Raw genomic sequence first — 15360 nt, forward strand, 5'->3', positions numbered from 1 at the left:
AATGCATACTGGCTGTCAGTATAAATGTTAGCCCTCTTTCCTTCCGCCTTTTTTAGTGCCTGGGTGAGTGCGATGAACTCAGCCCGCTGTGCCAATGTTCCTGGGGGTAAGGCGCTTGCCCAGATGGTCTGGCGCTTATCCACCACTGCCGCCCCCGCCTTTCTCTCACCTTCATGGAGAAAACTGCTCCCATCCGTGAACCATGTAACATCCGCATCCAGTAGAGGTTGGTCGGTCAGGTCTGGGTGAGTCCCATGAGCCTCGGCTAGTATTTGTTGACAATCATGGGGTGCCTCCTGACTGTCCTCTGAGTCCGGCAAGAGTGTAGCTGGGTTCAAGGTGGTGGCTGGCCCAGTCTCTGGCTTCTTGACAGGAAGGAGGGGTGTATTCCAAGGGGAACGACAAGGTTTTTTTTTGTTGTTGTTGTTGTTGTTTTTGTTTTTTTGGTGGTTTTTTTGGTTTTTGTTTTTGTTTTTGGTTTTGGTTTTTGGTTTTTCGAGACAGGGTTTCTCTGTATTGTTTTGGAGCCTGTCCTGGAACTAGCTCTTGTAGACCACGCTGGCCTCAAACTCACAGAGATCCACCTGCCTCTGCCTCCCTAGTGCTGGGATTAAAGGCATGTGCATCAACGCCCGGCTGACAAGGTTTTAATATGCCCAAATCTAGCAGTCACTGTATGTGGGGTTGGATGCCCCTGTGGGCCTCCCTGGATAACGGACACTGCTTAACAGATATGGGGGTAGCAGATATCTTTAAGTTGATGATGACGGGTGGCTGGTTCACGGCTAGCCCCATTCCCCTGGTCTCTACCCAGGCCTTGGTGTATTCTTTGAGCCAGGCTTGGATGCTTTCCAGGGGGGTTTTGTGAGGCTGTTCCAGCAACTTGTATTCATCCTCCAATTTTAGGGTAAGGACATGGAGGGGACTCCCATTTGGGCCGGTGACTGTGACCCCGTTTATTGAATTGAATTTGGGCTCCCAATTTAGACAGCAGGTCTCTCCCCAGGAGAGGGTAAGGGCAATTCGGGATGTGTAAGAAGGAGTGGGTCACTTTACCTATGGCCAGATGCACTTCCCGCTCGGTAGTCCATGGGTAGCTTTTCCGTCCTGTGGCGCCTTGCACCCATGAAGTCTTGTTACTCAGAAGACCAAGCGTTTTTGTTAACACTGAGTGTTGAGCTCCAGTGTCGACCAGGAAAGTTACGGGTTGCCCCCCCCCCCGATCTTGAGGGTTAGCCTGGGCTGGGGGGGGCTCCTGGCCCTGATTCCCCTAGTCCTCAAGGGAGAGGACTTGGGGAGGACGCTTCCTGTGTTCTCTTGGTTTCCTCGGGCAATCCTTGGCCCAATGTCCCTTCTCTTTGCAGTAGGCACATTGATTGCAGCCAACCCATGGGTACTGGATGTCTCCCTGGCTCCTCATCTGCCTCCCTGGTTCTGATCTAGGTTGTACTACGGTGGCCAAGATTTTGCTCACTTCCCTAGTGTGTTTCTTATCACGCTTGTCTTCCCTCTCCTCTTGTTCCTTTCTTAACCTCTCCTCTTTCTCTTCCTGCAACTTTCTTAGTCTTTCTTCCTTCTCTTCTGGGGTTTCTCTCTTATTATAAATCCTTTCTGCCTCTTTCATGAGATCCTGAAGGGTGTAGTCCTGTAATCCATTTAACCTCTGCAGCCTAGTCCGAATGTCTGATGCTGACTGTCCTATAAAGGCCATGATAATTTCTCCTCGGAGTTCCAGACTCGCTGGGTCGAAGGGTGTATATCTACGATATGCTTCCATTAACCTCTCTAAAAAATGCCACCAGGGTTTCTCCCCTCCCTGAGTGACTGCTCTTACCTTGGCCAAATTGGTTGGGTGCCTCCCAGTGCCCCGGAGACCCGCAAGGAGAATTTGGCGATAGAGACGGAGTTGTTCCCTACAGCAGGGGTAGGTAGCATAGTCCCAGTTAGGATGCTCCAATGGGAAGGCTGCATCAATCTCATTGGGGAGTGGGTGGGGGCCCCATTGAGGCCTGGCATGTTTTTCCGAGCTTCTAAAAAGACCTTTTGTTTTTCCTCCGTGGTTAAGAGTGTCTGGAGGACATGTTGACAATCATCCCAAGTGGGCTCAATGAGCCCAGTCAGTGCTTGGGACCTTGGGAAAAGGAGGGGTTATGGGTTTTCCAATTGTAGAGGTCTGTTAAGAGAAGCTTTTTCTTTGAGAGAATCTTTCCCGCCCACCTGGTTCTAGAGCTGCATCAGTCCCAAATAAACACACAGGAGGCTATATTAATTATGAAGCTGTTGGCCTTGCTTGTTTCCTACTGGCTAGCTCTGACTTAAGTAATTACCCCATAATTGTTAATCTAAGTATGTCTCTTACCGGAGAATAGTTCCGGGCTCCTACCCCATGGCGTTACATCTCGAACTCTCTGTGTTTCTCCTTCCCAGAATCCTCCTGGACTCCTAGTCCCACCTATCTAGATTCCTATTGGCCAGCAGTGCTTTATTAACAAATGTTAACAGGACTTCCCCCATCATCTCCTCTTTTCTGTTTAAACAAAAAGAAAGGTCTTAACTTTAACATAGTCAAATTATATATAACAGAACAGTTATCAAGTAAGAACATAGTTACAATATTTTAGCAAGATTTAAAGAAAATATCATCCATCCCATCCTTGTGAGTCCAAAGTTCTATATGTAGCTTATCTTTTATCATATCTAAGGAAAACTATAATTATAACTATCTGTCTTCAACTCCATCAAAGACCACAGAAGGATAATATATAAACACTAGGATTGATAGAGACATCTTACTGCCTGGACAGTCACCCGAAGTTCCACTGTAACGTTGGGGCATCCATCTTCAGCCACAATGTATCCAGAAGATTTCTCAGCCAAGCAGGAAATTTCAAAACTGTCCATCTGCATCAGCAGTCTGTCAGTCATTTTTCTGTGTCCTGCAGAATGTACCGTAGACTCTTCCATGAAGCAGGAATCCTGTAAGACTCAGTTCAGCAGTCACTTTCCTGTGGGTCCTGCATGTCCAGATTATACAACAGTCAAACAGTCTAGGTAAGAGCAGTTTCTTGCCCAAATGGCTAATCTTGCCATGTTGAAAGCAAACTCCATAATGAGTTTCTTTGATGCCCATCTCAGACGTAATTGGTGCTGCCAGGTGCAGACATTTCTCATTGTCAAGAAAAACCCTAAACCATTTTAAATGCCATTTTCTGAAGGTCTTTGAGAGGTTTGAAGACTGTTTATCTATCTCAAATATATTTCTGTATATCTAGAAAACCTAACTTACCTAACTATAAATTCCATTATCAATAACTATCTATAGTCTGTATTCAATTATGCATTACGTTTTAAAAGATCAGTATAAGCACAATACTTAATCAAGAGAAGAAATATAAGCATCACAAAATTGACCTTGAATTTGTATCAATAAATGAAAAACCATACCCATACCATAATTCCCCTTTTTTCCATTAACAAGAGATCGACTGTGATCATTAGCCAATTATAAACAATCCCATTGAAATGAAAACAAAGATTTATAAACAAGATGGGAATTGGGACGTCGCTCATTCCAAACTGCTTCCTGCTGGAAGGGGGCGCTGTTCATACCATGGGGATCATGACAAAACTCAGAAACCTGTATAAGTCCATATTTTCGGGGTCTATAAAGCTCCATCATCTTAGCTGTCTCAATTGTTGGAACATCTGGTCCACTGCTTCCGGAGGTCTTGGTTCGTCAAACCACAGAAGCCTGGAAGGAATCCTCAGCTTTTCATTTTCTGTAGAAACATAAGCAAAATCTCCTTTTCCAAGTAACATATCCTTATACTTAAATTTTGAAGTCAAGGCATTTTCAAAAGATAGAAGTTGAATTAATTCAGCAGCATTTATAATCAAGTGTACTTTAGTTGTTCCTTCCTTAGCAATCAAAAACTGAAAAACATAATAGCATACAGTATCCAGACTCTCTGTGTATTTTCCATCTTTGTGTGGCTTATTTATTTATCTATTATTACTTTATTTATTTTACTTTTATTTATTTTTCTCTGAGACAGGGTTTCTCTTTGGAAATCTGCCTGCCTCTGCCTCTGGAGTAAATCCTACCGGCATGCGCCACCACAATGTCAGCTTTTCTATTTATTTACCACTTTGTCATTTCATTTTCTCTCTCAATCTCACGTATATTTTTAAACACACTGTAAACCTTTAGAGGTTTTTCTTCATTTAAGTCTGACTTTACTGTAAATCTTTATGTTTTTCTGGCCATGTGTCTTATCTGTAAAACCGCGGCTGTTTTAAACTGCCGTATTTTCTAAGATGGCGGATGTAAGCGTGATTCCAGCTTACTGCCTCAGTCCATGCTGACATCCAGCAAAAGCTGCCACGTCCAGCTGTACGTGAACACCTTTTAATCGTTAGCAGAGTCTCTTAAAGTAACCTTGCTGGTTTTTTTTTTCTTTTTATGCCAAGTCAGGAAGACTCCCGTAAGCGAGCCGCGTGAATCTCGGCTTGTCGCTAGCAAAACAGAGCACACCTGAGAAAAATGTTGCTACCAAAAATCTGTGCTTCTCTCCGTTCTTATGCTTCTAAAATTCCTTTAAAGCTTTTGTTGTTTGGCGTGGAAATTTAATCCCACTTCTGACACCATTCTGTTAAGAGAAGCTTTTTCTTTGAGAGAATCTTTCCCGCCCACCTGGTTCTAGAGCTGCAGAGGTCAGATGCAGAGAACGGCCAGTACTGATGCTGGCCCCCTACTGATCTTAAGGGAAAGAACTGAGCCGACCATGGTCCATCCTCTCCCTCCTGACGCCGTCGCTCTCTGTGGAGACATAAGCGAGCCTGAATAGGAGTGGACCTCGGGCCAGGGTCATCCTGGGTCGAGGAATCAGGGGAAGGCAATGGAGGAGAGCTGGGTTCTCCTGCTCCAGCTGGACCCGGGGGAGGGAGATGTGGGAGGGAGGATCAAAGGAAAGCAGGTCAAGATTGGAGTCAGGGGGAAGGACAGGGGGCTTAGACTTCTCCCTATTGGAATCGGAATCAGCCAGAGGGTAGAGCAAGGAGGACAGAGGTGGGGCAGTTGGCGTGGAGGGGAGAGGGACAAGAGGAGTGGATGGGGGTAAAGGGGGGCTGGAAGTGTTGGGTAGGAGGTCAGAGGCAGGCGGATCTCTGTGAGTTTGAGGCCAGCCTGGTCTACAGATCGAGTTCCAGGACAGCTTCCAAAACAATACAGAGAAACCCTGTCTCGAAAAACCAAAAAATAAAAAAATAAAACCTAGCAGTAGACAGGCAACTTCACTCCCTCTGGAGGCTGCTGCGTCAGCTTGCTAAACGGGGGTCCCTATCATGGTTAGCTAAAGAAACATAAAACCTTGCTTTTGCAGTTTAGTGGGTCTGTCTTCCTGGTGGTCTCTGGGGACTTTGCAACTTGGGCACAACACAAATAAATACAGAGATAAACATAGAGAAACCCTCTCTTGAAAAACAGATAGATAGATAGATAGATAGATAGATAGATAGATAGATAGATAGATAGATAGATAGATAGATAGATAGATAGATAGATCCTATCGTCCTTCCAGCCTTATTCTCCCTGAAGGAATTTGGAGGCGTGACTTCATAAACAGGAAGGTGTTCTGGCCCTTAGTACCTTTAAGAACCCGCCAGCTGGCCTGGAGTCACATGGGATGGGCTCATGTGACCGGAGTCCCAATCCAATATGGCGGCGCCCAGGGGACGCGGGCTGTTCTTGCCCTCGCTGCTCGGCTTGCTCGGAGTGGCGTGGTGCAGCCTGAGTTCGGGGTGAGTGCATCTGCCAGGGTCGACCGGCTGGGGTCCCCCTGTCCTGCGTGCTTTCGGGCACAGCCCTCCGAGCTCACGATCGCCCCGTCCCCGCAGGGTTTCCAGCGACGATGACCTGCTATTGCCTTACCCACTCGCGCGCACACGTCCCTCGCGGGACTGCGCCCGGTTGCGCGCGGGCAGCCTCGAGCAAGAGAGCTGGCCTCCGCCGCCGGCGACCCCTGGCGCCAGCCACCCCCCGATCGTGCGCACCTTCGTGTCATATTTCGAGGGCCGCGCTGTGGCGGGCCACCTGACACGGGTCGCCGCGCCTCTGCGCACTTTCTCGGTGCTGGAGCCCGGGGGACCTGGAGGCTGCGCGCAGAGGCGCCGCGCCACTGTGGAAGACACAGCCGTCCCGGCCGGTTGCCTCATCGCCCAGAACGGTGGCTTCTTCCGCATGAACACCGGCGAGTGCTTGGGGAACGTGGTGAGCGACGGGCGGCTGGTGAGCAGTTCCGGGGGGCTGCAGAACGCGCAGTTCGGGATCCGCCGCGACGGGACCTTGGTCACTGGGTGAGAAGGTGGGGAGCCCCGGGGCTGTCGAGGGCAGAGGGTCTCCGATGTGCTTCTAGAGCCATGTCTCTAGATCCGTGGCCAGATCACCTAACCGAGCTTCCTATTCAAGTTAAGAGTGGGGACGCTGACAACTTCTTTGAAGTTTACTCGTGTGTCATTGAACGCTTGCTCTGTGATCAAGCCGTGTGTACGGCTCTGGGGATGCCACCCTGAACCTGAAGGCACAGTTTGTGCCTTAGAGAACTTTCCCTAGGATTAGAGGAAACAAACGTTTCGTGTTCAGCAGCGAAGCCATGGAACCACTGGAGATAATATAGAGTTTATGGAGAAATCCCTGACAGCTAGCTGAAGGCCTTTTGCTATCCCGGATAGAAATCCTGGGCAGGCAAGTAGCTCGTCGAGTGGCGTCTTTGGCAGTTTCTGTATCTCTTGAAATTTGACGGCAGGCAGGCCTGAATAGTAGATTGCGCCATCTAGTGTCCCAGCTCTCTTGCAAGAGGTGCAGTTTTTGTCAAGGCTGGAAAGTGGGGTTTTCCAGCTCTTAGCAGACCCTGGTTACAGTTTCTGGGCCTGCTCGGGCATCTGGTTCTTCATCCTTCAAACGCAGCCAGCGCCACAACTGTTGGTTTTGGGTTGTCAACGACCCTAAAAGTTCTTCCAGCGCCTGCAGTTTCTCTTCTGGACCTCAGAGCTTCATCGTCTCCACCCTCCCACGGTCTCCCTTGTTCCTCTCTGGGGCTTCCCTTGCAGACCGTTCAGCTATCTACTGCTCTTTTTATGATGGCCTGCTCACATTCTTTTTTTGGGGGGGGCATGTGTGCCATCTGTGTGGGCCCATGTGGAGTCCAGAGTTTGATTTCAAGTGGCTTCTGAATCTGGAGCTCACTCATTCAGTGAAACAGGTTGGCCAACAAACCCCAGCTGTCCTCTTTCTCCTGCCCATCCCCCAGCACTAGGGTTACAGATGTGTGCTGCCTCACCAGTGTTTACATAGGTGCTGAAGGCCAAGACTCAGGGCCTCATGCTTGGGTGAAAAGGTTTTTACCCGGGCGTTGGTGGCGCAAGCCTTTAATCCCAGCACTCTAGAGGCAGAGGCAGGCGGATCTCTGTGAGTTCAAGGCCAGTCTGGTCTACAGAACGAGTTCCAGGACAGCCTCCAAAACAATACAGAGAAACCCTGTCTCAAAAAACCAAAAAAAAAAAAAAAGGTTTTTACCAATTGATCTATTTTTCCAAACCCATCCTTCCACGTGTTAGCTGCCAAGCAGCTGCCTCATGTGTCCATTTGTAGCTCAGTGTTACTTCTTTGTGTTATCAGGTCAGTACGTGTTACTAAAGATGGCAAGAGAAGAAGGTTCTTTGATTGTGTGTAATGTAGTCACACAGGGGGGGGCAGCAGCACAGGAGAGCATCTCCCAGCTCACTCCCCAACTCAGCTGAACACATCCTTACTGCTTATACATCCAGAGAAGGGAGGTCTGCACCAATCACAGCACACCTCACATGCAAATGAAGGCTTGCATTTGTACCAATCACAGCCTTGCCGTTTTAGCACCCATCACAGCAGTCCTGCTAGACTACCAGCGGATCTGCTCTCCCTCTGGCCTAGATAGGAAATAGTTACAGGAAAACGCTTGGCACAACTGTTTTGAACAGCGCTGGCTGAGGCTATGCCTTCAGGAACATGAGCAAGCAGGTGCAGTCTTTGACTGCCTCAAAGTGTCTGGAGCATTCTAGACTACTGCTGCTGCTGACATAAGGCCAGTCTGGTTGGCTGTTTGACTTTTGCTTAAGCAGCCGGGGCAGCAGAGTGTAACAGCTGCTAATTAGTAAATCAATTAGGAAAATTACAGAAAACCCGGAGCTGTTCCTGCCCGTGAGTGAGCCTCTTGCCTCCCTGCCTCCAGGTACCTATCTGAGGAGGAGGTACTGGACACCGTGAATCCGTTCGTGCAGCTGCTGAGTGGAGTTGTGTGGCTCATCCGCAATGGAAGCATCTACATCAACGAGAGCCAAGTCACCGAGTGTGATGAGACTCAGGAGACAGGTCAGGAAGGGGGTCTGCTGTAGCACTTTCTTTTCTATTGTTAGTATATTTTTATTTGTCTCCTTTGTGTGGGGGTCAGGTGCCATAGTGTGTGGGGGAAGGTCAGAGGACCTTCAGCCATGTGAGTCCTGAGTACTGAACTCAGGCTGTCAAGCGTGATGGAGGCACCTTTACCCTCTGAGCCACCTTCCTCGCCCAGCATTGGCTTTCCTGAGACCTAACAAGAGTGTGAGTAGGCTATACTTCAGTGCTCCCGAACATTCACTGAGCAGCTATTCAGCGTTTAGCGCTATGGTGGGAGTCGTGGGAATCCAGTCTTACTTGGAATATGTGAGAAGGAAGACCCTTGGCAGCAAGCTGGAAAGAATTGCCCAGGAAGGGGCAGCGAGGGGGGGAGAGAAAGGGGACGGACGGGTGGGGAACAGATGCACAGTGGGAAAAGTGCTGCAGGTTTCTGTTCAGTGACCTCGGCGTAGCCTTGGAGCTTGTCATAAGTGCAGGCCCTTGAGTCCCCTCCCCCCACCCCCAGACCTCCATTCAGGAGCCACTGGTTAAGTTCTAACAACCCATGTATGCAGGCTCTTCCTTGGTGACATTGATGGATGCTCCAGTGTAAGAGTCGCTTGGGTGTGGGCTAGTGAGTTGACTTGGTCAGTAAAGTGTTTGCCTTGGAAGTGAGAACCTGAGTTCGAGCCCCCAGAAAAGTGCGCACTTGCGGTCCCTGGGATGGTGAGATGGGAGGTGGAGATAGGTGAATCCCTGAATAGCCGGATAAGCTAACCTCCATGGTGACATTCCGGGCTAACGAGAGACCCTGTCTCAAACAGAAAGGGGAAGACATCTGAGGAGCAACACCCGAGGTTGTCCTCTGTCCCCCACAGGCGTGTGCACATGCGTGCACATCTGAGGAGCAGCCCCCCCGAGGTTGTCCTCTGTCCCCCACAGGCATGTGCACATGTGTGTACATCTGAGGAGCAGCCCCCGAGGTTGTCCTCTGTCCCCCACAGGCGTGTACACATGCGTGCACACCTCTACAGTCAAAACGCTGGGGTGTGAGAGGGTGCTTTGGTCCTGAAGTCTCTGCCATTTCAGGGTGGACAGTGGGGCGCGGAGGCGGGGGGGATGACTAAGGATGCTGTCTGTGGATCAGAGAACAAGCTGTCAGAACTCAGGGCAGAGGCGTACAGTTCCCAGCCAGACTGCCCTAAAGCTGTGAGAGTAGCTGTCAGGGAAGGAGAGCAACAGAAGTGAGACCAGAGGCTTCACACAAAGCCTGTGGGTTTGTTCTGCCAACACAGAGGTTTCTGCTGGGGACTGAGGTCACCTGAAGCGTTTTCTGGCTGTGGCATGGAGGCTCACTGAAGGGGGAGCTGGGGTGTGGCTCAGTGATCCAGTACTTGCTTTGCATGCACAGAGGGCTGGGTAACCAGCCAGGCCCCTTCTCCTTCAGGTTCCTTTAGCAAATTTGTGAACGTGATATCAGCCAGGACAGCTGTGGGTCATGACCGTAAGGGGCAGCTTGTACTCTTCCATGCAGATGGACAGACGGAGCAGCGTGGGTGAGTTCAAGGAATCCTCAGGGGTGTTTGCACTCAGTTTCCCCTCACCTTCCAGTAGTTTCTGGGATAGTGGATGGAACAAGACAGCTTCTGGGCCATTTTAGAACTTTCATCTGCCCCAGTAGGAGTGATAGTATTTACCTTCTGACCAAAGGGAGACAGTTAAGCCATAGCCCATGGGGCTCAGCTGCTTACCCCCTTGACACAGCATCAACCTGTGGGAGATGGCAGAGTTCCTGCTGAAACAAGATGTGGTCAATGCCATCAACCTGGATGGAGGTGGTTCCGCCACCTTTGTGCTCAACGGGACCCTGGCCAGTTACCCCTCGGATCACTGGTAAGGACACTTCGGCCACCTTTGAGGGGGAAGCCCTGGCCTACCTCCAACTGTCTCACTCAGTCAGTATTGAGACCCTGCTGTATGCCAAGCCCTGGGTCTCCTTTATGAGCAGAAGAGCCAAGATCTCTTTCCTCAGGGTGCTGCATGGCCCACACCTGGGAATCTGGGACAGTGGTCAGGACAGTGAGGTAAGGCTGAGGAAATGGCTGGCCTTCCAGAAAGCACAGTGTGTGCTGGGGGAGGGGGGCCTATAAATGGTCCAACAAGAGGCTGGAGCTGTCCTTCAGTAGGATTTGTCTTGCAAGCAGAGGGCCTGAGTTCAAACTCCAGAGCCCACACTAAAAAGCCAGATGTGAGTGGCACATGCTTGCAATCGCAGTGTTGAGGAGGAGGAAGAGACAGGTGGACCTGACCTGACACCAGGCTAGCCAGCCCCATCTCCTGGGCAGCGTCCAGGCCAGAGAGAGATAAATAACATAAATGAAAGCGAAGATAGTGGGTACCTAAGGTTGTCCTGACTCCATATGCGCATGTGCACGTGCATCCCCTAGCATGTGTGCCAGCATACGCACACATGCAGGAGCACAAGTGTCAGGACGGAGACGGAAAGAGGCCGCAGCAGCCTTCACAGGCTGCAGCAGAGACTTAAGGGGTCAGCTGGCGCCAGCACCAAGGCCACGACCTCTCCTCACAAAGAATCCTCCACAGCAAGGACAACATGTGGCGCTGTCCCCGCCTGGTTTCCACCGTGGTATGTGTGCATGAACCCTACTGCCAGCCACCCAACTGCAGTGGCCACGGGACCTGTGTGGATGGCCATTGTGAATGCACCAGCCGCTTCTGGCGGGGTGCCGCCTGCAACGAGCTAGACTGTGGCCCCTCCAACTGCAGCCAGCACGGACTGTGCACAGAGAGTGAGTGGAGAGCCCACAAGGAGGGCGGTGCTCTGACGGGACCCCAGCTCTCTGTCAGGTCTGCCTCTGGCCTCACCTGGCCTCCATGGTCTTGCTTTTGCAGCTGGCTGCCACTGTGATGCTGGATGGACAGGATCCAACTGCAGTGAAGGTGAGAGCCACCAGTGGCCCGCAGAGGCTCCTGGAGAGGGTGGCCTGGCTACACGCAGCTCTTACAACGCCTTCGTCCCTCCTTCTGACTGGGCAGTTGCCTTCAGGGCCTCTTCTCACTTCACATGCAAATCTCTTTATGTCCTCACTGGGTTTGCTGAACAATTCCCACCAAGTAGGAGGCCGGATTTCAGCACTGGCCACTCAGTTCCAAAGACCAACAGCAAAACCACGGTGTGGCCAGGCCACACACCCGAGGGAGGTCCACCAAAGTCCTTAACACCCTGAAAGCAGCTCCTGGTGTTCCTGCGCCTGGGTAGTGTCAACCTCAGTGGACTTCCCATTTCCTGTCTCTTAATTCCTTTATGGTTATCAACTCTAGAGCCCACCTTAAATCCAGGTGATATACTTGTTTTTTATTTGAGACAGGGTCTTAATTCAGCCCAGGCTGTCCTCTAATTCACCATGTAGCCAAGGAGGGTCTTGAACACCTACTTCCTGCTTCCACCTCCCAAGTGCTGGGATTATAAACATATGCTTTCATGCCCAGCTCGTAGGGTGCTGGGACTCAAACCCAGGGCTCCGTGCATATCAGATAAGCATTCTAGAAACAGAGCTACAGCCCTGTTTACAACTGGGTTACCTTTGAGGACTGGTGCAGGGATCAAGGAGCATCTCTTTCAGCATGGCTCTGCACACATCCAGGAGCCAGGCTTGCTATAACAAGAGACCCTGCTACCCAAGGTGAAACCTAACCTGCCACCATTTCCTCTCCACAGAGTGTCCTCTGGGCTGGTATGGGCAAGGTTGCCAGAGGCCTTGCCAATGTGAATACCAGTGTCCCTGCGACCCCCAGACTGGCAACTGCAGCATCTCCCAAGGTACATGGGCTCCTGAAACCCTTGGGGCAGGTCTGGGGTAGCAGACCCTCCCCAACCCTGCATCTTCTGTCTGGTGTCTTACAGTGAAGCAGTGTCTCCAGCCTACTGAGGCCACACCAAGAGCAGGAGAGTTGGCCTTTTTTACCAGGTAGGTGTTTCAGCTGAGGAAGCGCCCCCTCACCCCATCCATGAGGCTTAACTGGCATCCAGGAATGAGAGTAAGAAGGACCCAGGCCACTGCCCAGTAGGAGTCAAAGGTGGTAGACTATGGGCTTGATCTCCATAGCCATAGAGACTTAACTCAGATCCTCGGACAGAGCTGTAGAGACAGGACTTGCCTCACTTCTGAACTCTGCCATGTGTGCAGGCTTTGTGTTGCTGTTGCTCCCTTCCTGCTGCTTCCTGGGTCGCCAGCTCTATTCCCAGAGGGTCCGTGGGAAGGATTGTGAAGCTGGGGATGTAGCTCAATTGACAGATTGTTTGCCTAGCACACAGGGAGCTCCGAATCCAATCCCCAGCACTTCAGAAGCCAGGTGTGGTGACACATACCTGTATTTCCAGCACTTGAATCAGAAGTTTAAGATCATCAGGAGGCGTAAGACCCTAAATAAACAGATTCTTGAGCTGGGCCACCCAGCGTAAGCCTGTCATCCCAACTACTCCAGGAGGCTGAAGCGGGAGGATGTCAAATTCAAGGCTAGTTTGAGCTACAAATTGAGTTCAAGACCAACCTAGGCAACTTAGTGAGACCCTGTTACAACATAAAAAGTAAAAAGGGGGCTGAGGTTGTAACTCAGTGTTAGAGCATTTGCTTAGCATTCACAAGGCTCTAGGTTCAATTCCTGGTGCTTCAAAAATCACATTATAATGATATCTAAAAAGCAGTAATGCTTACATTAAAGTGTGTGTGTGTGTGTGTGTGTGTGTAGGCAGTGGTGGTACATATCTTTAGTTCCAACACTCAGGAGGCAGAGGCAGGCAGGTCTCTGAGTTTGGGGCCAGCCTCATCTACAGAGCAAATTCCAGGACAATCAGGGATACACTGAGAAACCCTGTTTTGAAAAACAAAAAAAAAGTGTGTGTGTGTATGTGTGTGTGTGTAAAGGCAGGCAGACCTCCAAGTTTTAGGCCAGTCTAGTTTATAGAGTTCCAGGACAGCCAGGGCTATCCAGAGAAACAGTGTCTCAAAACAACAACAAAAAACCTAGGAGCTAGAGAGATGGCTCAGTGGTTAAGAGCACTCTTCCAGAGGACCTGGATTCAGTTCCTAGCATCCACTTACTTGACAGCTCACAACTGTCTGTGACTCCAGTTCCAGGAAATCTGACACCCTCACATAAACAATGCATGCAGCCATAACACCAGTATACATAATCAAAAGTAAAGAAAGTGCCTGTGCGGATCTCTGTGAGTTCGAGGCCAGCCTGGTCTCCAGAGTGAGTTCCAAGACAGTCTCCAAAACAATACAGAGAAACCCTGTCTCGAAAAACCAAAAAAAAAAAAAAAAAAAAAAAGCCAAGAAAGTGCCTGTGTTGTGTGTGTATGTGCCCCAACCTTAAGTTGTTATTCCCAGTATCTGTCCACCTTGTTTTTCATTGATCTGAAACTTGGAGGTTATGTTAGACTAGCTGACCTGTGAGCTCCCTCTTCCAAGCAAGACGATGACAGTGTGCACCGTCATTCTTGGCTTTTAAGAAGTACCTTCTAAGCCGGGCATTGGTGGCGCACGCCTTTAATCCCAGCACTTGGGAGGCAGAGGCAGGCGGATCTCTGTGAGTTCGAGGCCAGCCTGGTCTACAAGAGCTAGTTCCAGGACAGCCTCCAAAGCCACAGAGAAACCCTGTCTCGAAAAACCAAAAAAAAAAAAAAAAAAAAAAAAAAAAAAAAAGTACCTTCTAGCTGGGCATTGGTGGTGCACACCTTTAATCCCAGAACTCGGGAGGCAGAGGCAGGCTGATCTCTGAGTTTGAGGCCAGCCTGATCTACAGAGCAAATTCCAGGACAGCCTCCAAAGCAATACAGAGAAACCCTGTCTAGAAAACAAACAGCAAAAGTACCTTCTAGTGATCAAACTTGGGTCTTCATGTTTACAAGATAAGCCTGAGCTATTTCCTCGGTTCCTGAAATATTTTTAACATCTTTAAGACATCAGAGAATGTCTCTCTTATTCCCTGCATGTGTCTTTGGTATGCCCACTGAGCTCAGCATTCCCCGTGTGGGTTCTGGCTGCCCCAAGGCTGCATCTCAGCAACCCCCCTCAAGTCTCCCTTCTGTCCTAGGACCACGTGGCTGGCACTTACCCTCATCCTAGTTTCCCTGCTGCTGATCAGCATCGCGGTCAATGTGAACTTGCTCTTGGGCTCCAAGACAGAGAGGAACCGACACCTGGATGGGGACTATGTATACCACCCCCTGCAGGAGATGAATGGGGACTTGCTGGCTGCAGAGAAGGAGCAAACAGAAGACACTTGTAACCCCTTCAAGGACTGACACACCTGGGCTGCGGTGTCCCAGGTAAAGTCTCTGCTCCTCACTTTTATGGGGAAGGATGTGAGGCCACAGGCATGGATGCTGTACCTGCCTGGCCATGCCCCACCTGTCGCCATGCTGTGGCTCATGCCATGCCAAGCAATACAGATCTCTGGAGAGCCTGCGTCTGCTCCCCTGCCTGCCTGTGTCTGCTGCCCAGAGGCCTGTCTCCCACAGGGGTCTCACCACTGCCAAAGACTTCCAGGAGGCCACTAGCAAATGAAACTGACTCAATCATGACAAGAGTGGCCAACTCGCCTGGACTGCCTGCACAGGGGTAGAGTAGAAAAACTAATGCCGTGACATACCACCTCTTATGCAGCCTCATTGCTGGATTGCCAACTAGAACTCTGTATCCTGTCACAGAAAGCTCCTCATAAGAAGGCATGGGGAGGGAAGGAAGTCGCCATGTTTACAGACCTTCTATTTTTGTTGTCCTGCTCCCTAATACTTGAGTTTTCTAATACTTGAATAAACTGGTATACTAAAATGAGCCACCAGGGGGCATGTGAGGTCTGAGTCCTGGGCAGGGGCCTGAGCTGCTCCCAGTGCCTTCTGTTAACCAATGTTGCACAAATTTTGC

General features: G+C 50.2%; 1 protein-coding gene across 1 annotated transcript; it reads left to right on the forward strand.

The window, feature by feature from the left end:
- The first annotated feature begins 5661 nt into the window (after window positions 1–5661).
- On the forward strand, window positions 5662–15270 carry Nagpa (N-acetylglucosamine-1-phosphodiester alpha-N-acetylglucosaminidase). The gene is made up of 10 exons (XM_005081695.4): window positions 5662–5799; window positions 5896–6354; window positions 8265–8404; window positions 9855–9963; window positions 10172–10300; window positions 11012–11217; window positions 11321–11368; window positions 12147–12248; window positions 12333–12396; window positions 14528–15270. The coding sequence occupies exons 1-10, from the start codon at window positions 5717–5719 to the stop codon at window positions 14736–14738; spliced, it is 1551 nt and encodes a 516-aa protein (XP_005081752.1). The 5' UTR covers window positions 5662–5716; the 3' UTR covers window positions 14739–15270.
- The last annotated feature ends 90 nt before the right edge of the window (window positions 15271–15360 follow it).

This window comes from Mesocricetus auratus, unplaced genomic scaffold, assembly GCF_017639785.1.
Source record: "Mesocricetus auratus isolate SY011 unplaced genomic scaffold, BCM_Maur_2.0 Super-Scaffold_100007, whole genome shotgun sequence".
Lineage (NCBI taxonomy): Eukaryota > Metazoa > Chordata > Mammalia > Rodentia > Cricetidae > Mesocricetus > Mesocricetus auratus.